Source organism: Esox lucius, chromosome 13, assembly GCF_011004845.1.
Source record: "Esox lucius isolate fEsoLuc1 chromosome 13, fEsoLuc1.pri, whole genome shotgun sequence".
NCBI lineage: Eukaryota > Metazoa > Chordata > Actinopteri > Esociformes > Esocidae > Esox > Esox lucius.
The window spans coordinates 20,714,026-20,739,734 of record NC_047581.1 but is presented as its reverse complement, the minus strand read 5'-3'; the positions used below and the strand labels follow the sequence as shown (position 1 = coordinate 20,739,734).

General features: G+C 42.0%; 3 protein-coding genes across 5 annotated transcripts in view; all 3 read left to right on the top strand.

Annotated features, from left to right (window-relative positions):
• Positions 1-15,323, top strand: part of coro1ca (coronin, actin binding protein, 1Ca) — a 44,012-nt gene extending 28,689 nt beyond the window's left edge. For all 3 annotated transcript variants that reach the window (XM_034296478.1, XM_010896383.3, XM_020052834.2), the window contains exons 3-11: positions 5,933-6,055; positions 6,917-7,046; positions 7,339-7,520; positions 8,188-8,307; positions 8,483-8,587; positions 8,806-8,951; positions 9,394-9,451; positions 9,555-9,788; positions 11,977-15,323. In XM_034296478.1, coding sequence (XP_034152369.1) covers positions 5,933-6,055; positions 6,917-7,046; positions 7,339-7,520; positions 8,188-8,307; positions 8,483-8,587; positions 8,806-8,951; positions 9,394-9,451; positions 9,555-9,788; positions 11,977-12,096 — 1,218 coding nt within the window. In that variant the 3' untranslated portion in view covers positions 12,097-15,323. The remainder of the gene's footprint in view (positions 1-5,932; positions 6,056-6,916; positions 7,047-7,338; positions 7,521-8,187; positions 8,308-8,482; positions 8,588-8,805; positions 8,952-9,393; positions 9,452-9,554; positions 9,789-11,976) is intronic.
• Positions 15,324-17,635: 2,312 nt separating this feature from the next.
• tmem119a (transmembrane protein 119a) lies at positions 17,636-21,274 on the top strand. The gene is made up of 2 exons (XM_020052455.2): positions 17,636-17,770; positions 19,241-21,274. The coding sequence occupies exon 2, from the start codon at positions 19,256-19,258 to the stop codon at positions 20,051-20,053; it is 798 nt and encodes a 265-aa protein (XP_019908014.1). The 5' UTR covers positions 17,636-17,770; positions 19,241-19,255; the 3' UTR covers positions 20,054-21,274.
• A 3,007-nt stretch (positions 21,275-24,281) lies between these two features.
• On the top strand, positions 24,282-25,709 carry LOC105025619 (leucine-rich repeat transmembrane protein FLRT3). The gene has a single exon (XM_010896415.2). It carries the CDS (start codon positions 24,282-24,284, stop codon positions 25,707-25,709), a length of 1,428 nt encoding a protein of 475 aa, XP_010894717.2.

Below are 25,709 nucleotides of genomic sequence, written 5' to 3'. Positions count from 1 at the left end.
ACAGCTGATGTGCTTGTCTATAAAGTTATCACGACAGAGTTGCTGTTGTTATCTAAAAGATATGACCAACATTTCCCAGAATAGTATGGACCACACAAAACCTATAGCCGCGGTTTATTTCCTGCTCACCTTGACATCATTATCGCTTTTAAGGACGTTTCTAATCTCGTACCACCAAACAAAACAGAAACAATTTCTTCCAACGTAAAAGGTCGTGGCAGTTTTGGCGCTAGCATTTTGAGTAAGGAAATTAATAAAACAAAAGTCAAATGACAGCATGCCCTTTTCTGGTTTCTTATTAATGACGACATCCATTTAAATACAGTAACAGTATTTTATCAGGTAGATTTTGTGTTGTATATATTACATACAATATTGTTAAAGAAACACGGCCATTCAGCGACCGCTACAGTAATTTTAAAAGATGGCACTTAGGGCAAGTAGAAGTCAAAGTTATTTGTCCCCAAAAATAAAATGGTTTGTTACATGCACAAATGGTTTATCTTTCAACTGAATTTTGTTTTAACATAGTTCTAAAACAACAGCAAAGACGTTCTGAATTGAATTCAGAAGAAAGTCACTGTTCTTAAAAACATCAACTTTTTCCAAAACTGTTCTGTTCCATTCCTTAGTTCCTGTTATAAGAATAGGCTGGGGAACACTGAGGCATGCTTGCAATTGCTCTTATTTGTAACTTAAGTTTGCCAGATATTTAGACTATAAAACTAATTCCTCAGTAGCTGTAATACTCTTTTTATTAAGAGATGCCAGAGTTTTTCCTGCAGAACATTTACAATTGTTGCGCAATGACTGGGCTCATAAAAAAAATAAAATCTCTCCACACTTCAACCAGCTGTTGGCGGACGAGTGCACACTCTCTCCCCTACAGATAATTTTTCCGTCAATATAGGTTTGTGATAAGTAAACGCTACACAGTATTAACAACTTTGAAAGGAATATGGTTTGATTCTGTAATTCAATTACATTAGCCTCAAGGAATCCATTTTCTGTAGGGCATTTATGGTTACAGTGTGTGTCTGTGAGAACCTTCCTATACACCAGTGGTTCCCAACTACGGTCTTCAAGTACCCACAACAGTACACATTTTTGTTGTTGCCCCAGCCGAGCACAGCTGATTCAACTTGTCAACTAATTATCAGGCTCTCATTGAGTTGAATTGGGTGTTCTTGTCTTGAGCTACAACAAAAATGTGTGCTGTTGGGGGTACTCGAGGACCGGAGTTGGGAACCACTGCAATAGACCATTTTTGTGTTGGTTAACAATGATGACGTATTTTGTGGGCAGAGCCGACCTGGTGGCAGAAAGTGACAGTAACCTCTCTACAACAGATAGGAATATGGATAATCCGTACACCTCCAATTATTTTGTAAAGAAAATGTCATATCACAGATATGAAATTACCGTATATCTCATTCTTTTGTTAAATGCTTGCATAAATACTGAGTGATGTTAGCTAAACGGTCTAAGTTCTGTATGAGAAATTTGGTTTGTTTGCGTGCTAATTCTGTTTACATGCTAGCTAATGTTGCTAATGTTGGTCTATGGTGTTTACTATTTTGAAAGAGCTTACTGAGAATGCCTGCTTTGTGGATGCTGGAATTATTAATTTATCATTATTATTATAAATATATCATTGATTTTGCCTGAGTGTGATAAACAGTGGACAAAACTTTGCCTGATATGAAATAAGCACTGGAGGGACGAGCATTCCAGATGATTTCAACAGTCCAGTCTGTCTGTTTAATGGCTTGCAACAATAAACAATATGCATTTAGCTTCAAAGGGTGGCTTTAACAATGGTATTCTATAAAAATGAAGGCCATTTTTTTGCATTCCTATTCTGACATCCAATGGCACAACAATATTTTTTTCCCTTTAGTCCGAAGAGCTTACTCGTTTCTGTACACTTGTTCCTGCAGATTTCACCTAACTTCAGTGACGTAACCGAGATGTCCACTCCAAATGGGTCTATAGTTCTGATGAAAATATGGATTTGTTGTAATCAAACATGTTTTTTACTCAACATATGAGTATTGTGTGGCAATAATGCACCTACCCAAACATAACACCAGTCAAATGAATGTTGTCTCAACACAAAATGTCAAATGTTTCAGGACAAGATGTCACTTGCCCATTCAGGCAGCCAAAAATCACATTCCGTCTGTCCAACCGTTCAGTGTACTTGCCTCGGGCAAGCTTTCGTTTCAACCCCAACCTACTTCCATATTACTGCCGTATCATTTTGCAGTTTTTTTTCATTCACGGACAGAACCCCGTCTATCTACTAAACACACCCAGGTCATAATCTGGTTTCTCTAAATAAGTCATGAAGTCTATTAGGTTGGGATCAAACCACTATATAAAAAAGAATCATCCATGGTCCTTTAACCTGTTAAACGTGTAGGAGGAGTTTTAAATCCACTTCGTTTTGTTTTCTTGCTACACTCTTTATCAGGCCAACATTGTTTACTGACTGTCTTGCAAAAGAGACTGTCATCTTAATGGGATTCAAATGAACTGCTGGAAGCCTGCAGCTCAAAATGAATCATGATTTCACAATCAGCATGTATGTGGAAAGCACATACATGCTGGAAAGCATGTATGTGGAATTAAAGTATTATTCTACTAGCCCACTTCTCTTATTTAATATGAAGTACTTAATTTTCTTCTATTACTAAGCGCTTGTATACTGAAAGTTGATACTGCCACCTGTAATGTAACCTCACATGGCAGACGTATGAGAAACAAAACACTTGTTGGCTGCCCCAAGTTGTGAAAGGAAATGTTTTGGTGGAAGTTCTTCTGCGACCAATCCAGTAAATGTGAAGGAGTGTCTCCTTGCCTAAAAGTTTAAGTAATGTCCAGTCTACATGTGCTTTGTTGCTGAACTGGTATTACGCTAAGATTGTTAATTTATTACCATCTGCAGTTATGGAATGTTAGTTGCTGAGTATATATTTATTGGCTGTTCTCTCCAGATGGCCTGGATGGAATCATGTGACACTTCCTTAACTAATAGGAGGTCCCTCCTAGTTGACAACTTCAAAATGGAAAAAAGCTTTTATGGGTAATGTTAATTTATTTTATGCACCTAAAGGCTCTGCTGAAATATAATACAATCATACACGGCCTGATGATGGCCTAATAATTGCCTAGTTATTGAATGTTGTTTGACCTTTGTTCTTTTATATTAATGAAACTTTGGATTCACAGGGCCAGTACAGGTGCTGTTTGTTCTACTGTTGGATTTTCAGGAGTGTTCTCTGGATAGGACGGGGTGTGGAGCTGGTCTTGTGATTGAGTCACACATGCACCTACAGCACTCTCACAGACTTTGACCTGACTGATTACTTGGTTTTTGAGAATGTGTCATGGTTTAACTCTGTCAGGTTATGTTGTAAGTGATTATGGGTAGTGATCGACTGCCATCCTCAACTTCAGCCCCATGTGGGTCACATTTTGGCCTCATCCCAAACTCTTGAATCAGAAACTTCAGCAAATGTTTTGATGTCTGCTTGAGGGACTTGGTGTTAAATAACAGGACTTAAAGTATTTTGATAGATGAGTTGAGGATTATTATATTCTGCTGGTTTCATGTAAGCAAGCTAAACATGCACATCCTTTACCTGCAGGGACACTGGTTTTATATCATTTGATAGGGACCCTTTGTGGTACTAATTGAGCCTAATTTCTCTACCCACTGCATTCCTGCAAATGCCCATGTCCTGAGTGTTCTTTAGTCAGATGGCGCCCCTTCTTCCTAATGTGTGTCCCTTAACCAAATACCCCCCCCCCCCCCCCCCCATATAACCTAGCCAGATTAACCACTATAATGTCTTACTCCCACAGATCGTTGTCTATGCTGTCACCTGTTTTTAAATTGAGCCTTAAGGCACATCTAGATAGGATTGTACTCCATACTTAACCATGCTTGTGTTTAACCGAGTGAATTAACTAAGGCCAGACCAACTAAACAACAACTACTGTCATATAGTGTGGTCCTTGCCACATCGGACGTTGTGTAAGTCATGTTACTTAGTAATGTCAACAACAGGACTTTGTGGTGTGTTGTGACAGTTGAACAGGCCAGTCTTTGTTTTCCCCACTGGCAAAGCAGGCAGGAAAGTGCTGGAGGATGATGGAAGAGACTTCCGACAACATAGTGACTCATATCCTGGTCTGGTCAGGAATGGCTGTCTGGCTCCTTGTGTGCCTGCTGTTATAGAGGCATTTAGATAGGGCCTAGTCCTCCCACTCAGGATCATTTAAACGGAGGGCCTAGTCCTCCCACTCAGGATCATTTAAATGGAGGGCCTAGTCCTCCCACTCAGGATCATTTAAACGGAGGGCCTAGTCCTCCCACTCAGGATCATTTAAACGGAGGGCCTAGTCCTCCCACTCAGGATCATTTAAACGGAGGGCCTAGTCCTCCCACTCAGGATCATTTAAACGGAGGGCCTAGTCCTCCCACTCAGGATCATTTAAAACGGAGGGCCTAGTCCTCCCACTCAGGATCATTTAAACGGAGGGCCTAGTCCTCCCACTCAGGATCATTGTTTGTAACCTCTTAAATCTTGATGAAGATAGCGCTTGGATCGTCCATGCTCTCTGACTGTTTTTAGGTTATTATTAATGGTCATTCTAACAACTTGTATTGATTTACTCTAACATTAGAGGCAGTTGTGCATAATCATTACAGGCCCATCTATGTAGTTTTCTAATGCCCACAGAGAGCTCGGAAGTGATATTCTTCTTGCGACTAAATATAGCACTTATTTAGCCCCTCCAAAACCAATGTTGTCATCCTACCCAGTCCATTACTGAAATGGCTGTGGGCAATGAGTGATTTTCATGAGGCAGGCCATTATGTTTAAAATGGTCTGAAGCCAGTAGGGCAGTGCCCTGTCTCAGTGAAACCCTGTGTCAGTCCTGCCAGGGAATTATCAAACACGATCCTAACTTTAACCATAACCCCCGCTGCGTCATACTGATCCTACTATAACCCTACAATCACATGGGGTCAGAGGTCAAGATAGAGCCCACCCTCCCAAACCAAAAGGATGCCATCAAAAAGTCAGATGATGGGGGGGCGTTGCGTGTCTCGGGGGCACTTCTGGACATCTGGCCTATTTGTTGTGTAAGGGTGTTATATAAGATTGGAAGCAAGCTCAGGGTTTGACTTTAAAGAGCAAAAGCTATCAGCAGGCATGCCTCTGATGGCGTCATTAGAAGCAACATGCCTACATTTACATGTTCAGCAAAGTAACCAGGAATCTGAATGAGTCATAGGCTGTAGCTAGGCCGAATAGATGTAAACAGTAATGGGCTATGACAGTCATTGACAGTGCTTAACTGGTGAATTATTCTTTGTGCTTGACTTTGGGGGAAAGGTAGTCTGGACAAAAATCTGGATAACCTAGTAAACATTTGATGGTAGTCTAAATGTATCTGGTTTCAGTGGTTTTTATTTGGCAGGGGGCGTCTCATTTGAACACAGCTAAACATTAACATTCACGGGGCTTGGCCGAGGTCCTTTCCATCGCCTCCATCTCTTGTCTTTTATGGAGAAAATAAATGAGTTCTGTGATGTCTGAAATATGGTGTGTCTTTCATGGCATCCTTGTTCTCAAGATAAGCCACAGTTGTGTGCTATTTGTTCAACAATGTTTCTGTTCAAGGACTGAATGGTGAGAAGTTAACTATCTAAAGGACAGAACATGTTATTTATCGGTCAGCGTAGATGTATACCTTAGGTACTTGCACAACATTACTTGACTGAGACACAGTGAGAAATTATAGGTTTACTCTTGCCTTGTTCATTGTGTGTTTTTAAGTGATTGCAAGATTTGCCAATTCGTTTTTGTACTGTCTCTGGTTGCAGCATGTAATCCTGTGATTTCTGTCTCCACAGACAGGGCGCATTGACAAGGCCTACCCCACAGTGTGTGGCCACACAGGACCTGTGCTGGACATCGACTGGTGCCCCCACAATGACCAGGTCATCGCCAGTGGCTCGGAGGACTGCACAGTCATGGTAAGGTTTCTGGTCCCCAGCGTCTCTACTGTACCTGCAGGTTAGGCCTAGGCCTGTTGGGGGTGCGTATGCATGGATGAGATGGCGTTAGGGTAGCTAAGCATTGGTGCAGGCAGGGCTCGCCCCCTAGTCTGGATTAGATTAAACTCAGAGAGGGAGACGTGTCATATAGGAATCAGCTCTGGGAAAGGATTTAGCCTTTTTATAGGGCTGAGGTCACTAACTTGTTTGAGGCTGGTGCTGTGCTTTTCTTCCTTTGTCCTTATTTGGTCAGTGAATGGCAGCGATCACAGTGCTCTATGTACTTAGGTATGCTTCTATCACTTCCCCACCTGTAGTCGTTGACTTCCCCATGCAGCTCTCTGAACGTCAGAAAACACGTCCTCCTTTGAAGTTTAACGCTACAACTAGAATCCCTCTTGTCCTAAACATGTATTGTGGAACCTAGCTTTGACTAGAAGCAATATTCCAACTGTATAGATAAATTGAACTTCCTAAGGATCCTTTCTCGTTTCGGGGACGTTTGATATCGCAGCTGAAAGTATGCCCTGAATATGTTCTCTAAAAGTAAAGTTGATTTTCTGTGTTTAAAGCTGAAATTCACTGGTCCCGCCTCTGATTAAATGAGTCTTCGCGTGAACAGTGTTTGCCTCACCATATTTGTCTGTACTGGTTGCGTTATCATCAGGATGTAAGGTATTCAGTATGTACACAAACATCATGAGTATTTTGAGTAACCACAGCTCTCTGCTTCCCCCTGGAGGATCAGGGTTGTAAATGTCATTGTGGAAGAGTGTTCAACATATTGTCTGATTGTAGCTACTAATATGCCTTACTATGACCTCTGACCCATGTCTGCAGGTGTGGCAGATCCCTGAAAACGGCTTGGTTACAAACCTGTCTGAGCCTGTTGTGGTTCTGGAGGGACACTCCAAAAGGGTTGGTATCATCACCTGGCACCCAACGGCACGCAATGTCCTGCTCAGTGCTGGTGAGTGATGTCCTCCTGTCCATTAGAATCCTCTGCGTAACATGTCATGGTTGGATGGCTTGCGGAACGCAGACCTTTTCAATGTTATCATTTTGGTTCTGGTTCTACCTATGATTTGTTGTTGTGATCTGGGTTCTCATCAGTCCTCTATTGTGTGACCCCCTAATAGTTAATTTTGTCTGATCAACGCATCTGCTCTCGCTGCCTCTAGAATTTACGAAACCCGACCAGAAAGTTGAATAGTGGGCAGTATTATAATTCCCCCATTTCCTTTTTTCGCCTCTGTCCTCAGGCTGTGACAACCTGATCATCATCTGGAACGTGGGGACGGGCGAGGCCATGATACAGCTGGAAGAAATGCACCCTGACGTCATCTTCAGTGCCTGCTGGAACCGCAACGGCAGCCTGATCTGCACCGCCTGCAAGGACAAGACCATCCGCATTATCGACCCCCGCAAGGAGGAGGTCATAGGGGTGAGCGCCACTGACCACTGTTCAATCATTTCCAGATAATCTGCATTTCTGGCATTATATTCCTCCAGCTTGTTTGTGGACATAATGTTCCATCTAATGTATTAACTGTGAATAGCTTCGGTGAATTGTTTTGCCGCTGTCCGTGCAACAAACCTAGTTTGGAAATGTCGTCTGGGTGAATTTAAATTCTGTGTTAATAAGAAGTGTATAAAGTCTCCACCCTCGCAAAAGGAAACTCTTGAGCCTCCTGAGTGTTGCAGTTTTTCGCAGCTCCAAGCTGACCGCCACAGGGTTAACCCTGAACGTGCCAATGGCTGACTCATGGCTGGGCCCGGGTGCTGCACTTCCTCTCCCCCAAGTCTACCGGGAGATGCTGTGATGTGATAGGGAGGTAGATACATCTGGATTTAAAGAAATTAGGAAAGGGAGAAAGGGCGTTAAAAGGAAGCAAAAATAATAAAGTAGCACCCTCTTCGCTCAACCTGCCCCCTCTGATCGTTGTGAGCAAAGCAGTCCGTTTTTAATTTTATTCCGGATGTGTTCAAAAAGATTTATGCTCATTCTCGACAATTATGACTATTTTCTTGAACTCTTCTCTCTTATTCTTCTCTCTTATTCTTCTCTCTTATTCTTCTCTCTTATTCTTACGACACCTTGCCTCTGACAGGAGAAGGAGAAGGCCCACGAGGGGGCGCGGCCAATGAGGGCCATTTTCCTGTCAGACGGGAACATTTTCACCACAGGCTTCAGCCGTATGAGTGAGAGACAGCTAGCCCTGTGGAACCCGGTGGGTAACACCATCCTCTTCTCATCAGCGTTTTGACCCCCCAGTGGGTTCCTGTTACGTTTGTAGTGGACACGTTTTGACCAGGGCCCATGTGGATAAGATGTAGTGGGTGGCATGGGATGCCGCTCTGATGTTACAGCACTATACACTAACCCGCCTCATGTTTAATTTACAGCAAGCCATGGATGAGCCAATCACCGTGCACGAGATGGACACCAGCAATGGAGTCCTTTTGCCCTTCTATGACCCAGACACCAGTGTGGTTTATCTGTGTGGTAAGGTGAGTAGAGTTTTTCCGGCAGATTACATTAACATCCATTTGATCTGCTGTGCATGTGACCTGCCGCAAGTCTTGATCTAATTCCTGAAATTAGGGAAGATCAAGTGTTTTCCAGGAAGTGGTTGCTAAAACCGAGTACTGTTCCGAAAAGCACTTTTAGTCAGACATTTTTAAAAAGGAACACTTAGAGGTTTGTGTTTGTTTCTGTGGTTTTGTAGGGTGACAGCAGCATCCGCTACTTTGAGATCACGGATGAGGCCCCGTTTGTCCACTACCTCAACAGCTTTGCCAGCAAGGAGCCCCAGAGGGGTATGGGGTACATGCCCAAGAGAGGCCTGGACGTCAACAAGTGTGAGATTGCCAGGTACGTAAGGAAACTGGTCAGCCATTTTACGACTGCAATCTGATTATTACACTTTGTTTGACCCAGTGTTGATTGTGCTCAGCAAGGAGTAGTTGATTACTTGACATAGTGTTGGGTGGGTCTAAAATGGAAGGTCTGAGGTGGCCCTAAACAGAACTGTTGACTTCTGTGTAAGGCCATTGGCCTAACATGTCCACCAGGAGGCAGCACAGACCCAAATCAGAGGGATGCTCTCTTAACCATGCTTACCTCAGAAAATTGCTGTTAACCCTGATGAATGTATCAGTTCTACAGTTTATTGAGGATGTCTGAGGGTATTGGCAATGTCCTTATAGCAGAAGTTGGGCTGGGTGGCAGTGAGTGGAACAGGAAAAACCTTAGACAATAGGCCTGTCATAGATAATCTTGAGGGTAATTTGCTTCTTTTCATTTATGTTGACAGGTTTTATAAATTACATGAAAGGAAGTGTGAACCCATTATCATGACTGTGCCCAGAAAGGTGAGCCTTTTCATTCTGTTTTAAAGACTCCTTGAAGTCAAATAGTGTATTTTGGTCTGTTGTTCTGTAACAACTCTATGTGCTCCTGTCACTCTCTCTGCAGTCTGACCTGTTCCAGGATGACTTGTACCCAGACACAGCTGGACCAGACTGTGCCATTGAGGCAGAAGACTGGTTCGAGGGAAAGGATGGTGAGCCTATTCTTATTTCCCTGAAGAATGGCTATGTCCCTGGCAAGAACCGTGACCTCAAGGTGGTCAAGAAGAACATACTGGACAACAAGCTGAGCAACACCACAGAGAAGACAGGCCCAGCCAACAAGTGTGCTTCATCCATAGTGAGTACTGCCATCTGTCTTGTCTGTCCACCATACACCTGGACATTGATAGGATAATGTGACTGTTGCCTTTCCACTTAGTGGACAATAGACTGGATTAATATACCAACACTACATTATATATCTGCAAGGCCTTAGTTATTCCAATTCTTTCCCAAAGCTAATGTTCATATCAATGCCTACCATTTCCTTAACCACTTAAATTTAGTAGTTAATATGTCGGTGGAAATGTATTCAAAGCAGAATTCAAAGCTCTAAAGTTTAATGTAACTTTAGAAAACGTTGATATCATTACAATAACTTTTAAGTAATGTTTGGGTTACATTCACATTACTTATGGATAATATTTCCCCACAGAAGTGTTTCTCAACTTTCCATTTTTAGTTCTTTAGCAAATGGAACTGTTTGGAGAAAATGCAGAGGGTGCACTTTGATCTTTGCTATTCATTTTCTTTGTAATAGCAAAGCCCAGGCTCCATTTTGCTACCCTTTTTCACGGCTTTTCTAGTTACATTTCGTTTGTTGTATCTGTCAACCTTCCATTTTTTTTTTTTCCCTCCATGTTTCATGATTTAGTCCAACAATAATGTGAATAATTTGTCCTCAAAACTGTTTCACAAGATGTTTCTGAGCCATTCTCTACCTTTCAATCACCCATCCTCCTAAAGAGTAACTGACAACATCCTCAAGTACAGTTTACAATCCTATAAAATTAGAATGCCACCGATGGAAATTGTTAGCCTGGATCCCTGAAAGCCCATAGCTTATACCTTATATTTGCAGTTGTGCCATCTAGTAATCCATCTCAGTGGTGGCTCTTGAGAAATGTAGAAATATAAATTAATGAAAAGAGGGTGGCCGTTTCTGACTGTTTCTTTCAATGTCATATGCTATGTTATTCTAAATCATAAAAGGGGAAAAAAAATATTTCATGTTTGGTGGTAAAGAAACACTTCTTGTCTGTTTGACCGTTATTAGACAAATGATAAAGGTGAGCCAGTAGACCTGTCAGTTGCAGAAAATGTGTGAATAAGTTGCTTTATTATTACAGTGTATTCAATATAGTGTAATTTAGTGGTTTCAAAGCATACAGTAGGAGCTAGTCCCATCAATACAGTGATTTTGCCCCACCAATTATTAATTTGTAATCTTTAAAAAAAAAAAAATCAGTTTGCAGGCTTTTTGTTAGAGCTTGACTGGCTTCCTCAATGGCTAGTTAAAGGGAAAGTTTGTCCAAAAATCATATTTCAGTGACAGTCCGTTCCTCCCAGTTGGTCCCTCAGGCACATCGTCATTTAAAAAATATGGATGATGTTAATTACAGACTGGGACAGAGCTGAATAATGGATTGTTTGAAAAATTACTCTATGGGCCACCTGCTGGTAAGTGTAATTTCAGAAAAATATGAATGTCGGACGAACTATCCCTTTAAGGTTTACATTTTAATTTTTTATTATTCATGACCGGAACACAGGGTAATATAATGTTACTTTAAAAGAACTTGATGTAGTAGGATTTTGTACTTTTCAAATAATCCCAACACCAGTCATCAATGGCCTTCTCTTCAGCCTTGGCCTTTGCACATTGCAGCAGCAGCCTTGGAACATGGAGGGTGTGTTATGTTGGCTGGGTGTGTTTTAGAAAGGGAGTTGCTGCCTGACTTCATACGATGGTTACCTCCCCCGAACCCCCCTTTCCTCTGACCCACTAACTCTAGGCGTTCTGTCCCACCTCGCCCACAATGTAGCCGCCTGCGTGGGCCCAGCCCAGGCCTCTGTTTCAATCTGGCCTGTAATTATGGTTCACTTGGCTGCTGCCATTCAGCCTCTAGGCGCGCCATGTTAACCCTCAGGGTGCCACAGGGTACTGGAGCCCTGCCTGAAGCGTAGCCCTGCCTGAAGCGTAGCCCTGCCTGAAGCGTAGCCCTGCCTGAAGCGTAGCCCTGCCTGAAGCGTAGCCCTGCCTGAAGCGTAGCCCTGCCTGAAGCGTAGCCCTGCCTGAGGCGTAGCCCTGCCTGAGGCGTAGGGGTGGAGGATGTGAGGATCTGAATGGATCTATTAAAAATGATCTAGGTATTACTTATGAACTCGTCCCAGAGGTGGTTGGGTGATCCATTTTTGCTGTACTAGAACCAGCATAAACATCCCAAGTAAGGGTCTCTTATATCCTCTACCTCTGTATTCCTCAGAAAAACGAAGCCAAGCTGGAAGAGGTGTTGAAAGAAATCAAATCCCTAAAGGACCTGGTCAGCAGTCAGGAGAAGCGAATCATCCAACTTGAAGAGCAGATGTCCAAGATCAGCATTTAAGGACCCTCACCTCACCCCACCCGCCACAGTTCAGGACGATCCATTGGCTGGGAGGTGGGCGGGACCCGTCACTGCCAATCTCGACAGCGTTCTGCCTGAAGCCTTCCTAGCAACGATCCCAAGCAACATTCCAGATGAACTCTTTTCTTAGCCAGCCCCTAAGGCCAAAATTTACGTTACACGTTTGCAGCCCCATCTACAGGCTCTCCATCAATTCTCGCCACATTTCCAAAATTGTCGGATATGGCAGCAAAGAGTAAAACATTGTGCCGCTCGTAAAATGTAAACATAATGTACATTTACACTTCAATTTAAACTTCATTAAACATGCACCATTCTGAGCAGTGTCAGGAATGCGGCTCCGCTAAACACTACACTGGCCGGTCTTAATAGGAGCAATGCACATACAAAAGAAGCATCATCCTATGTTGCCATGATCATTTTCTTCCAGCACATGTGCAAACCTGCCTATGAAATATAGCCAGTCATTCAGTGCCATGTGTATATACTCATTAACAGTGGCCTACGATTTGGCTTGGCTGAAGTGTGGAAAGGAATTTTGATGGGTAGAGTCAGAAGACCTGGAAAAAAACGTGTAGTGTATTTGAGCCTTTACCCTCAGTTAACCCAGATGGAATAAAAGAGAGAAAGAAAAATGTAAAAGTATTCCATTATTTTTAATAAGTGGCAGTTTTGTCTTGGTAATTGTATGAAAATGTCTCATCCATCCTTTTTTCTTTTTTGGGTGTGGCCAACATACTTCCAATGTAAACAATTCCTATTTACTGTGGTAAACCCAAATGTTTTATGTATTTTGTCTCCCCCCTGTGTAAACATATTTAGTTGCCAAATTTGAGCTTTGTTTACCGACCTCATTTTTTGTTTTCACACCTCCTTGACAGTATTTTCTTTTGTTTTCTCTTTGTTTTCAAGGAAGATAGAATACAAACTGTAAGGGACCATTCAATTTGCTGGTAATGCAAAGTTGGTCTGGGTTCAACAATCAATCAACACTGTAAATATGACATCAGTGGAGAACAATGTCATTAAGAAACTGACTGAACACCGAACACTGACTAGCTTTAGCACAATGGTTGAAAGTCTACAGGTTATTCATTGCTAGCTTTTTTATCTCTTTTTACATTTATTGAAAGCAGTAACATCCCTCAATGCAATCATTTTTTACTCAAAGACGAAACATTTCTTAAATTCTTTTGAAGTATAATAATTGTGGGTCTATTCATGGGAAAATATGAATACAGTATATTTCCTAGAAAATGAGATAAGTAGGGTTTCTTCAGACTGCAACAGTATGCTTCTGAAACCTGAACCAACTTTTAACAATATGTTGATCATCTCCATAAATACTCCGTCACATGAACAATGGGTTTTAGTGGACTCTCTGTGTAGAGGAAAACAATAGATGAGATTTCATGTTGCACCTTGTTTTCGTAGCCTGTATAATTCCCTTTAACTGGTTTCTGTTTGGAGTTGTTTACAATGTGCGTGCCCCATTCCAGAAATATAGGTATTTTTTATTTAGTATTTTTTTTATTCAGGTGACCACAGAGACCAACATTGTTAGATTCCCAGTCTCATAAAACTGAAATGTGCTTTGGTTTACCACTATATTTAGTTTTTGTCAGATTGTGCCCCCTCTGGCTCTGTGACACAGGAGGTACTTACTGTACTGTAGGCTCTGCACTGGAAGGCACAGTGCTGCTGACACGTGACCTGTGGTGTCCTGAGTAGGGGTTATTGTGTCAATATCCTGTGTGCTGCCCAGAGAATGACCAGTGGAATTTTGGGTGATGTGGCTGGTTAACATTTCCACAGAATTTTACCAATGAATCAGTCAAGGTGTTTGTGTGTAGTTTTTACCCTAATCAAACCCCACTATACCTTTGTGTTCAGGGTCCAAGTTCTAGGCTGCTGACTAATCACCACCTGATATGCCCATACTTATTCAGCCATCCGAAAGGTGAGTGGCATGGTGTGCCTGTGTCTACTGGTTGATAACAATCAACAGTATGTTACATGGAGAAAAGACTTTCAACAAGTGAAATGATGTGCCTCATATTGTTGGAGTTGTAGGGCATGCACCTTTTATGTAGTTTGTTTTTTGTTTCCCCAAAATAGAAAATGAGAGAAATTTTAGATTTAATAGATTTACCAGAGGGTGTGACCATGGTTCGGGCCTATGTTAACAGAATTGGCTGGTGTGGTGTTTAGTTAGTCATTTATATACTGTAGGTTTTACCCTGGGCTTCCTTTTCCAGTTCTGCCATTTCATACAGTGTATCCCACTATGAAGTTCCTTGGCAGAATTTTTAATATTTTCCCCTTTAATAATTCATTAGCTAATCAGAAAAACAAGGAGTCGCTTGGATCGTCCGAATGTTCGATGGTGTTGCCAACTGCGTTAATTATTTTGTCATGCTATTTTGTAATGCTTGTTTTCCAGAGGGAGGTGGGGTTGTTAAGCTTCAGAGAATGTGTTAGCCTTTAAAGTTTGTTACCACCCAAGAGGTCAGAAAGTGCCATAGAGGTGTTTGCAGAAAGTGCTTACGGATGACATGGGTTTGAGAATGGAGTTATTTCATAGGAGAGAGAGAGTTGGTGGGCTGCCTGAGTGGAACTTGACTGTTGGCATTGAAAGCACGTAACAATGTACGTTTTCATCAATCAATCCATGATATGGATCTGTCAGGGAAGGTTGTGTTTGTCTGTGTGCCCTGTCCTGCCCTGTGTGTACATCCGTTGTTTTACTGAGCCTCCTTGGACACTCAAGGCAGCACGGTCGTGTTGGAGTATTATTAGTGAATAGTGATTTAAAGGGACACTGTAGGTTGGAATGCTGTAGAGAGAAATGTATGTGATGTTTCAAATGAAGGCCTAGAAAAGGATTTAAAGCTTTGTAAATAACATGACCATGTCTTTTATTATTTTTTTTTCTTTTTGGGCTAAAGAGGGCGTATGTTTGGGAGTTGGGTTATGGTGGATTTTAAATGTTTCCTCTTGTCTGCGTTCGCCCTGTATTCCTTGCCATAATGCATCACGACAGAACAGAATCTCCATTCTGTCACAGGTATTATAACAAAGAAATTAATTACAGAAAAAAAGGATTCAGCCTCTTGTGGAGGTCTGGTCAGCATTTTTGTTCATTCTTCCTGCTTTAAGTATCAAATTCATTGATTATCAGAAAAAGAATAAAGAAAAAAAAAAGATTTTGTTGTGTCAAGTTAATTATTGATGAATAGGACTGGGCAAAGAGCATCTTGACCATCTTCTAATAAGCATTTGACTTCGTGTTTATATTATTTGCTTTTTTCAACCTTTCATTGTTTGTCTGAAGCAATGTATATATGTGACCATAGCTGATTCCTAATATGTAAATTTTGCATAGTGAAAAAAATAGTTTCACTTTTATAAATGGCAGCATGCTTCCTGTATTCCCTGTAGCCCTAGTCTCACTTCATGCCTGCTGAGAAATAATCTGCTTTTTGAGAGAGACTCCTCTCCAGCGTTTAGGTAAGTGTCATTAGTATAAACAATTGGGATGATCTATAACATTGTGCTGGAAGTGCAAGTTCACTATAAATGTTAACTATAATGTAAAAATAAATAAAAATACCAGTATTTTTGAAAGATTTGGATTTGGCTGAAATGCTGAGTGAACACTGCAACATTTAATGTGGTAGATAGGAATGTGGTAAGCATTTGCCATTAATGATTTACCATACATTGCAGCTGTTTATCAATAATCAAATAAATATTTTGTGTATGAGCAACACATTTATCTTGTGAAGAAAATACATCATTATTGCAGGTTTTGGGTAATTGTACATTGCCTATGAAAGTGGAAGGATTTGAATAAACACATCGCTCTCAAAGTTTTACTTGTGATGTGAAAGTGTACAACTCAATATTTGATGTTGACTTTTGCAGATTTTGCCACTATGATTGCCCCATGGAGGAGACGTGTATCTCTTATGTTACTACTGGTTGTGTCTAGTGAGGCTGTCTTACGTAGCCAGAGGGAAGCAGCCACCCAGGGACTGCAGGAGTCCAATCTGTCTCAGCTACCATATCAAACAATGGCTTCTGTAATTGTTACCAAAGACGTGACTGAAAACACCAAGGTTTGAGAGCTGAAACCTCGGAGACAGACCATGAAAATGGGCTCTCCCACACCGCTGTCCCATCCGTTCAGCGTCCAATCAGCAACCCTACCACCGACATCTACTTGTCTGTTGGTGGGATGACAGAATCCTTGTCTACTCCAGGACGTGTCAGTGTCCTAAACAAAGTGCCATGCCAGACCGTAACAACAATCGATAGGAGGCTGCTGGGTCTGTGCTTGGTCATTGTTGCTGTGCTTGCTGCTGTGACAACAGTGTGCATTTTCAGCTTCATCCTACACCTGTCAAAGCTGAAGGCCAACAGATACAGACACAGGGTCCAGTGGCTGCTGGGGCAGGACACAGGTGTGGTGTGCATCTCTGCAGTGGTTCCCAATCCACTAGAGCCCAGAGGAGTTTCGGACTCTCCCGAAGTGACAGAGCTCTGACAGCAGGAAGAACCACCTCATCCTGGAGAGCTGCATTCCAGACATCGATGGAGGCTTGTAACACTGTAGCCCACTGCTCATAAACTCACTGTTCATTATAACATCTATAGCATTCTTAGTGCAGCTGTTATTATTCCAAACATTAGAAATCCATCTCTATGACCAAGCATGAATTCACCTGGCCTTACAAAACCAAATCCACTGAATAAAACTGTAAAAAATAAATTGAAAGTCGTTTTTATGTCTTCAACCAAAAATATGGTCTAATCGCACAAGGGGCTCCAGACACCCGTATGCAGAACAGAAGCCCTGAAGTGCCAGGACGGAGGAACATGTTTGTAGCAGACCGTCAAGTTTATATTCTTGGTTTGTACATGTGTGATCTGATGAAAGATGGCCCCTCTCCCTATGAGCTGCTCTTGTAGGCAGTGTGGAGAAACGCTGTAATCTGGAAAACATAATTAGAGAGGATGGAGTGGGAGGCAGAGAAACCTAGGGACTCGCCCTATAAAGAACAGAAATACCAAGAAACCTAAAACATGTATAAAAAATGTGGTATTGTCTTTTTTAGTAAAAAACTATTCCACTGTGTGTAAAGGCAAAAGGGAAGTGAACATTTTCTATCTGACAATAAAGGAAGAAGGTCCTGCAATAACATTGAAAACACTTTCTAGATTAGATCTTTAATGCTATAGTTTCAGTATAGTGACATACACACCTGTGAGTGATTGTGAATGATTAGATATATTGATTGGACAGAAAGGTTCATATTTCCATCATATGTAAGCTTTAGGATCTGGTAAGGGAAATACATGGAAGCCCCCACCAGACTGTCCAGAGCTTATGGGCATCCACCATAACCCCTCTGAAGGGCGGGAAAAAGGTAGGGGGTGGAGATGGAAATGTAGAGGGATGGACATCATTCTGGAATCAGCTGGGGTTTCTTTTTTTTTTACAACTGGAGAACTTTCAGTATAGTGTTACTGGGTGGCAAGCAACTTGGATGCTCCCTCGCCTCCCTGGTTAGCCTGCTGTCTGTCTCTCCTGGTTAGAATCCCTGTACCATCCTGCCCAGAAGAGCCATTCGCACCTGATAAAACATCTGTAAGTAATCTTTTTTTGGTTTACTTCACACGGCAGGAGAATCGGTTTTTAAAATGTGTGCAAACACAGAGCTTAAATCACTTTCCAAATGAGTATGGATGTGTTTATTATGCCAACATAAGGTTAAGTGGTGGGACAAGGGAAACATTTACTTTTCAGGAAACTGAAAGTTACGTGACTAATGTTTTATTTGTATGAGATCAGTTTGTTTAGAACTTTGAAATTGCTTAAAAAATTTAAACGTAAACTTAATTAATATAGAATCAAGAATCATTGTCTATGGTTTAGAAATAGTCCACAGGACAGGAGGTTATTTAAAAGAGACATAGAAGGGATAAACTCTCAATAATATGTTGGTAATTGAGGCTTGTAGGCAAAGATGGAGATATTGTGGAGGCCCAGTAACTTAATGGTCACTGGTTCTAATCCCTGATCAGTTGAAAAATATGATGTGCTGTCGAGGAAGCCGCTTCACCACCAAATCGCTTATGTAAGTCACTCTGAATGGAAGTGTCTGCTGAAAGGAATGAAGAAATCATGATCAACCAAGAAACTGTTCCTTAATGTGTAATTATGTCTGGTTAATGGCATGGTCCAATTACAGATGACTGCAGGTGGGGAGATCAAGCTAACCATCCATTTTAGTATATCTGTAGTTTACAGCGCTTACATACGTATGACCGCACAATCAGACATAATGGGCACATCATTTACAGTAAGAAGTAAGGACGCATAGGATGACTAGCAAGAGGCTGATTAGAAGCCAGTCATCCTGAAGAATGAGTGCTGAGCAGCACTATGTAATTACATGTCTTTCTAGGCAGTGTGAAGGTATTGAGTTAAAATTAAGTTTGAATTCAGCTGTACCATTTTAGCTACTCAAATAAGACTATTTTTTTCAAGTATTCTTATGAGTTAGAGCGCTTTTTTTCCCTTTTGTTATTTTTTTAAGTTGTGCTTTGATAGATAGTGTGTAATGGTTACAAAGATTTGAGCTGCACTAGTTGTTTCTAGAGATGTTGCTTCTCTCCAGAGGAAACCGTAAAAAGCGCTTGTTCTGAAAGGCAGGCTGAACGCAGACCATCTTATGAGCAGAAATAACCCATAAGATCCCTACCCGAAGCCTGTCCTTAGTCTGCTGCAACCCAGTGTAAATATAGAGGCCATAGCCACAAGTCTCCCACACCTCCCTGCTCCCTGTGGCATATATAGCTACCTCCTCACTTTGGTGTGGTGGATGGGTGGCCTCTCTCCACTATACAAATTAAAACCTTAAACAGCCGGCCTCCACCCCAAATAAGTAATGACTACTGATATTTAAAATAGATCCAATGTGAAAGGGGAGATATTTTGTGTATGCTCGGTCCTGTAGTGAATGTGTCGATTTATCTGGCCTTTACAAACACGAGTAGCACCTGAGCTCTGCCACTTTGAGAAATGTAATTGAAAGACTCCCATTTGTCATTCCAGGATTTGGGGAAAAAGATGAGGCAACACCTAACCCTCTCCCTGGCGTGCGTGAGCCTGGTCATGCTCTGGGGCCATGTCTGTGCCATGCATGTGCCCCGGGTCTACAGCATTTCCATGGATACTGGCAGTGGAAATGGAGGGGAGCCAGACCTCCTAATCCCTGTTGATAGCCCTCCTGTGCATATTCCACCAGTAAATGTGGTGCCCATCGATGTCTCCCCAGCAAATGTCACCCCAATCAATGACTCCCCTTTCTCCCCCTTCACTACCATGGCACCCACCCTGGTTGGCACCATCACCAACTCCATCACCACCACCATGATCCGGCTCAAGGACTTCATGCTTACCCGGGTGGTGGACTTCCTCCAGAATAACATGCTGATCATCATTGTGGTTACTTCCCTCCTTATTGTCATGATCTTTATCATCTGCTGTGCAGCTACCATGAGCCAAAAGCGCAAGATGGAGGCCCACAAACCCCCTGCCAGCCCACCTGGGAAGAACATGGACCACTCGGCTGGAGGAGTCAAACCCTCTAGTGGGGTTCAAAGCAGGGTTTACAGCGGACCTGACTCTGCCAGGAGGGTTCAAAACCAGGGAACCCCAAAGAATATGCGCACCCCTTCTGCTGCACTGGTGGGGGACAAGTTGGGAAAGGAGCCCAAGCAAAAGGAGGCAAAGAAAGTGAGAGAGGAGGAAGAAGATACCCGGAGAGTGGAGCCTAAGCACAAAGGTCAGAAGGCTGAGGAGGGGAAGCAGAACTCCAGTCACCCCAAGGTCTGCACCTGCCACCTGAGGAAGGACAACCACTAAGTACAGGTTGGGGCTCCAACCATGTGAAAAAACAGGAGAGGGAATATTTTTCTCTTGCAGAGGGAACTCGCTGGATATGTTCATTGCTGTGTGCCCAACTTGTCTGTGGAACCTGACTGTATGTACCCTTTAGCATACAGATACAATTGGGTCTAAATAGCTTACAATCAGGCCTTAGAGTTCAGCTCTGACTGTCATTTTGCTTATATATGTCATATTTGATTCCTTCTACAGTTCCAATGTTCTAGACAAGTCATTGTAAAATGAAGACAAGATATTTCTCTATCCATTTTTTTTTTTTTAAGATGAGACATGATAAGATAATATTTATAGGATGTTTGCATGTTTTACAACTTGTAATTGTAATGTTCTGTCTTTTGACGGATTTAGACAGACAGACTTTATAAATCATACAAAGAAAATAAAATTAGCCTCTGTTATAAAAAGAAAGCCCATAGCAGATTTTTCTTGGTCAGTGAGAAGGAAAAAGGTCTCACCAGTGAATCTGCGCCATTACAGCACCTGCCTCAGCATGGTTAAGTCATTAAGGCCATCTCTGTGTAAAAGTGTTCAATTACGAGTTAGTTCTGATCACACAGCTAACAGTTTCATCAAGACGGATGAGCCAATGATCAACCAGGTCATCAGGAGTGAAAAGAAAATGGAAGTTATGAGTCTCTCCAAGTTTACTATATTAAAATGGTGGATGTGTTTAATGGGGATGTCCATGTTGTAATGTGTTTTCTCACAGTTATGTCCTCCAACCATCTCTATGCTGTTTGCTCACTCTGGCAATAACATGGCCAGTAGATGTTAAACATACAGTAACAGATTGATGCGATATATTTTTCTATTTTACCAGTGGACTTCTCTTTTGTCATTAGAAGTATTTTCATACATTTCACACTGGTGTTTTGTTATTAAAGAGAATTAGCCTATGGTAGGATAGATGTTGGAGCTTATTTTGTTAGTATTTTTGTTTATAATATTTTGTTTATCTTTTTTGAACAACAAAACCACTGTGATTACCAGGGGCGAGTGTGTGATTACAAAAGTACCAACGTCTTAATACTGGTACTTTCCTCTAAAGCCAATTTAAATTCTGAAACTCTCAACACTCTCTACTTAAGGACTGTTTTACAGCGACTCTCACTGTGGTGTGTACATTGTGGTAGTTATGTTTGTGTAATGGATCTTATTATCCCTTTGTCTGACTCCAATAAAGAGGTTTTGTTGTTATCATAGATTTTGTTATCTTTACATTTGAAGTGCAACACTTGCATTGAGTGAAGAGATTTGTACATCTAAGTAGGCAAACCTTACAGAGGTTGTGGTGTTCAGCCATCTCTGAAAAGCAGTCCTGCCAATTTAGACACAGCTGTGTATTTAAAAACAGTCTTGAAAAAAGTTATAATTTTCTTCTATTTCTACCCAGGCTGCCTGGTTTGTGATGTCTGCTCTCAAATTTCCAAAAAGCTTAAGGACAGGGACCGTAAGATGCACATTATTGTATGTACTCTGTCTGCTTTGGAAAATATGCCTCAAGTTGTATTGTTTGTTTCATACTGTATCAACTTTAGGCACATTAGAGAACACATTACAGGGAAAAATGGCATTAGTTATCTGTCTGTTCACCTTAGTGATTGGCACTGCAATCTAATTTCATGCCTAAACAAAAGCCAGTGAAAGGCACCAGAGCCTTGAGATGAAGAAATAATGTACCTTTGTTTTGCCTCCATGGCTTCTTTACAAGATCCAATTAATATTTCAAAAGCTGTCAATCCAACTAAAGGACTTTACTCTGAAACTGGAAACGATAGTATTTGAAAACAAGACAAACTGATTTCTGCATTAATATCAAGTCAGGTCATTTGAAGACATCACTTGTAGATGGTTTTCTACCTGACATATCTAACGATTGGAATATTTCTTTAAGAACATTTCAGCTATTACCTAAATGATAAGACGCAACTGCTGCCCTTATGTGAAAATGTTTAGTATTGTGAGAGGATGCAATGCCTGTCACCAGAAAGAATATACAGCTGTGGCCAAAAGTATTGACAAACTTATACTTTATTCAACCCCCCCCCCCCCCCACACACACACACAAATAAATGGGAAATCACCGGTATGGATTCTTATTATTTTCAACTACTCCTAGAAGGTGCCAATAATATTGTCCTTGTAATGTTAGATTTTCTTGGTAGAATAAACAAAGATTTAGCAAATTATTAAATTTTTTTGTTTTGTTGGTACTGGTAACTGAATAAATACATTTAACAAATTACAACCTTATTTCCAAAAATTTTGGGATGCTGTGTAAAATGCAAATAAAAAGAGAACGCAATGATATGCAAATCGTTTATCCCTATATTTAATAGAAAATAATACAAAGACAACATATGAAATGTTGAAACTGAGAAATTGAATAATTTTTGGAAAAATACATGCCCATTTTGAATTCAATGTCAGCAACTTGTTTCATAATAGTTGGGACAGGGGCATGTTTACCACGGTGTTGCAGCCAGTTTAGCACAGAGACTCTTTTACTACGGAGCCAAGCTGTTGTAATACGTGCAGAATGTGGTTTGGCATGTTCTTGCTGAAATAAGCAAGGCCTTTTCTGAAAAAGATGTCTGCATATGTTGCTCCAAAACCAGTGTATATTGTTCTGACTGACCCATCCTCTCTGGAAGGATCTTTTAATACCCAATCATCTTACTGACCTGTTGCCAACTGAACTAATGAGTTGTGTGATATTCCACCAGATTAAGTTTTTTACCATTACACAACTTTTTGCTCAACGTGTTGCTGGGATCAATTTCTAAGTGGGCATATATTTTTCAGGAAGCAATAAAATGGTTCAATTTCAACATTATTATATGTTGTCTTTGAATTTTTTTAATTGAATATAGTGTTTAAATTATTTGCACATCATTGCATTCTGTTTTTATTTACATTTTACGCTGCATCCCAACTTTTTTGGAAACAGGGTTGTAAAATAAATGTTCTTTCAACAGTTTTCTAGAAGAAATGGTGCATTATTTGAACAAAATGCAACAGTGCCAAAACGTTCGGCTAAAACTAGAGACTATAAAGCTGTTAGTGCCACAATGTGATCACTTTTTGTGAGAAATATCAGAGCAGAAAAGCTTGCAATAAATCAGATTTAGAACCAATGCATTAATTGCCATGTTCATTGGTTATGAATAAAAGATCACAACATATCATGTAGCTGTTGCATGCATTAATTACCTATTTGTAATTGTTGAAAACTGGATGTTTGATCCCATGCCAGAAGGCCAATTATTCAGTCAGTCAAGTTACCAAAAATACAAACATCATAGATGAAGGCAGAACAAAAGCAAAAGCAAGTGCAGCCTTGTATCTCCTGAAAGGTGAGCCATGAGGGAGTCTGGCACCAGGATCGGATTCCCGGCTCCTTTGTACACAGGGCGCTAAATTATTCTGGAACACACTACCCCTTCACTCTCACTCCCACCTGGAGAACAGACGTCACACAACCACAGGATAGGACCACCCAAAGCAGTTCTGTCTGTCAATACTACTAGCTTGTCTTCATTAAGTCCCGCTTGTCAGAGTGACAGGACGCTAAAGATTGTCATCTGACCTGGAGGAAAACCGGGGACAACAGCAGTGTGTGCTCCGCTCTTAAAAAACACAAGAGACAATATCCTGTTATATTTTAATGTTTCTAGCTCTGATTATGTTACTATGAGACTTCAATCTTCTATCTGCCCCTGAAAAGGAAGACGATGAGCAGGATACAGTACCAGTAATACAGCACCTTAAAGGGTGTCATTAAACTTTGATGGGCAGCTGCTTGGAATTCTCAAAGACGGTGGTTTCTGGAAAGAGTTAGTCACACAGTGCATCATAGTCATCTTGACCGGACCAGTTCTTGGGAAGAACGGATGAAACAGAGCCTTGGAAGAATGGTAAATAATGGTTTATGGATAAGTACAATAGTAATTACAGGTTGTGTATCAGTACTTAAGCCAATTACTTTGAGATTTACAATGACATTGATCACACCGCCTGTGTAAACCGACATCACACCCATATCCACTGGAGTTTGTGTTACTAAATGCAATGCATAATGCTGCAGTTTTTTTTATCCTGATAGTTAGTAGTTACATGTCTCATGTGGATTTTTCCTTGTTCTTCCCTGTCCCTCCTTCTCTTCCCTTACTCCTCCTAGTGAGCCATGCCTTGGCACATCTATGGTCTTCTACTGGTTCTCTTTGTGTCTCCCCAGGCCTGCCTGGTGACATCCCCCTGCCCCCAGGGCTGCTGCTGTCCCCGACAAGGGCTACTGGTACTCTGTGAATCCCTGGGCCTGAGGTCCCTGCCCATATCAGTCCCCCTCAACACATCTGTCCTATCTGTGGCCCGGAATCAGCTCTGCAACGTGGACCACCAGCTGCGGCCCTTCACTGGCCTCCAGGAGCTCAGCCTCAGCCACAACCATCTGGCCCACTTCCCCAGGGGCCTTCCCCCAAGCTTGGAGACCCTCCAGCTGCAGGAAAACCGCATCACGTTCATCACCACCGGGGCCCTGCGTCAGCTGGGAAACCTCACCCGACTAGACCTGGAGGACAACCGCATCCGTGCAATCCAGCCAGGAGCACTGCTGCGTCTGGGCAGGCTGAAGGTTCTCACTCTGAAGGGGAACCAGCTGACCAGCCTGCCTCGGAATCTGCCAGCCTCCCTTACCCACTTAGACCTGTCAGCTAACTGCATCTCTGCCCTTGACCTGCCCTCTCTGAATGCACTGGTCAACCTGCAGGTTTTAAAGATCAACAGCAACTGCCTGCGCTCGGTGCCAGAGACAGCCTTTGATGGCCTCCCGCGTCTCCACTCTGTGGAGCTGGCCAACAATCTGTGGGTGTGCGAGTGTGACATCCTGTACCTGTACTGGTGGTTACTGAGTGGAAGGCTAAAGATGGCCACTGGCCTGGTTTGTGCTGAGCCAACACACCTCGCACATCGTATGATCCTCACATTATCCGTCATGGCTATCTGTCCACGGGTCCTAAAGCCTAATGAGAAATCGCCTTTCCTCAGCTTCGCCACAAGGCCAGAGATGATTACCTCCACAGTGGTAACCACACAGTCTGCTTTCCTAAACTCACTCATCAAAACCACTGGGGATTCTGGAAGTTTATCTGATTCATCAAAGCCAGCATTGAAGAGGACATACGCCAGTGTAGGGGAGCAAGCACCTTCCTCTCACCAAGATTCTCCTCGGGCTCACCTTACGTCTGACAACTATGCTTTGGAGGACCTAAGCTATGAACAGTGCTTGTCTCTGAATTCAATATCATCAACAGCCCCATCCAAGGAGCCTTCCACCACTACTTCACTTATTGAGGAGCCCAGGTGTTTGGACAATTCTACGGGCCAATATCCTCCTGGCAACTCCAGCACTATGGAGTCAACAAGTTCCAGCAATAAGAGTGGCTCTTTACCTGCACCCACTACCAAAATATTCAGCTTACAGGGCTCTTCAGCTGTCATAGGCCTGTTGGCTGTGTTGTGTGTGCTGGTGGGCATCCTCATGCTTGCAGTGCTCTTGGTCCTGAAAATGAGCCTTGCGCACATCCAGAGGGTGGCACCACTTCAGCAATCATGA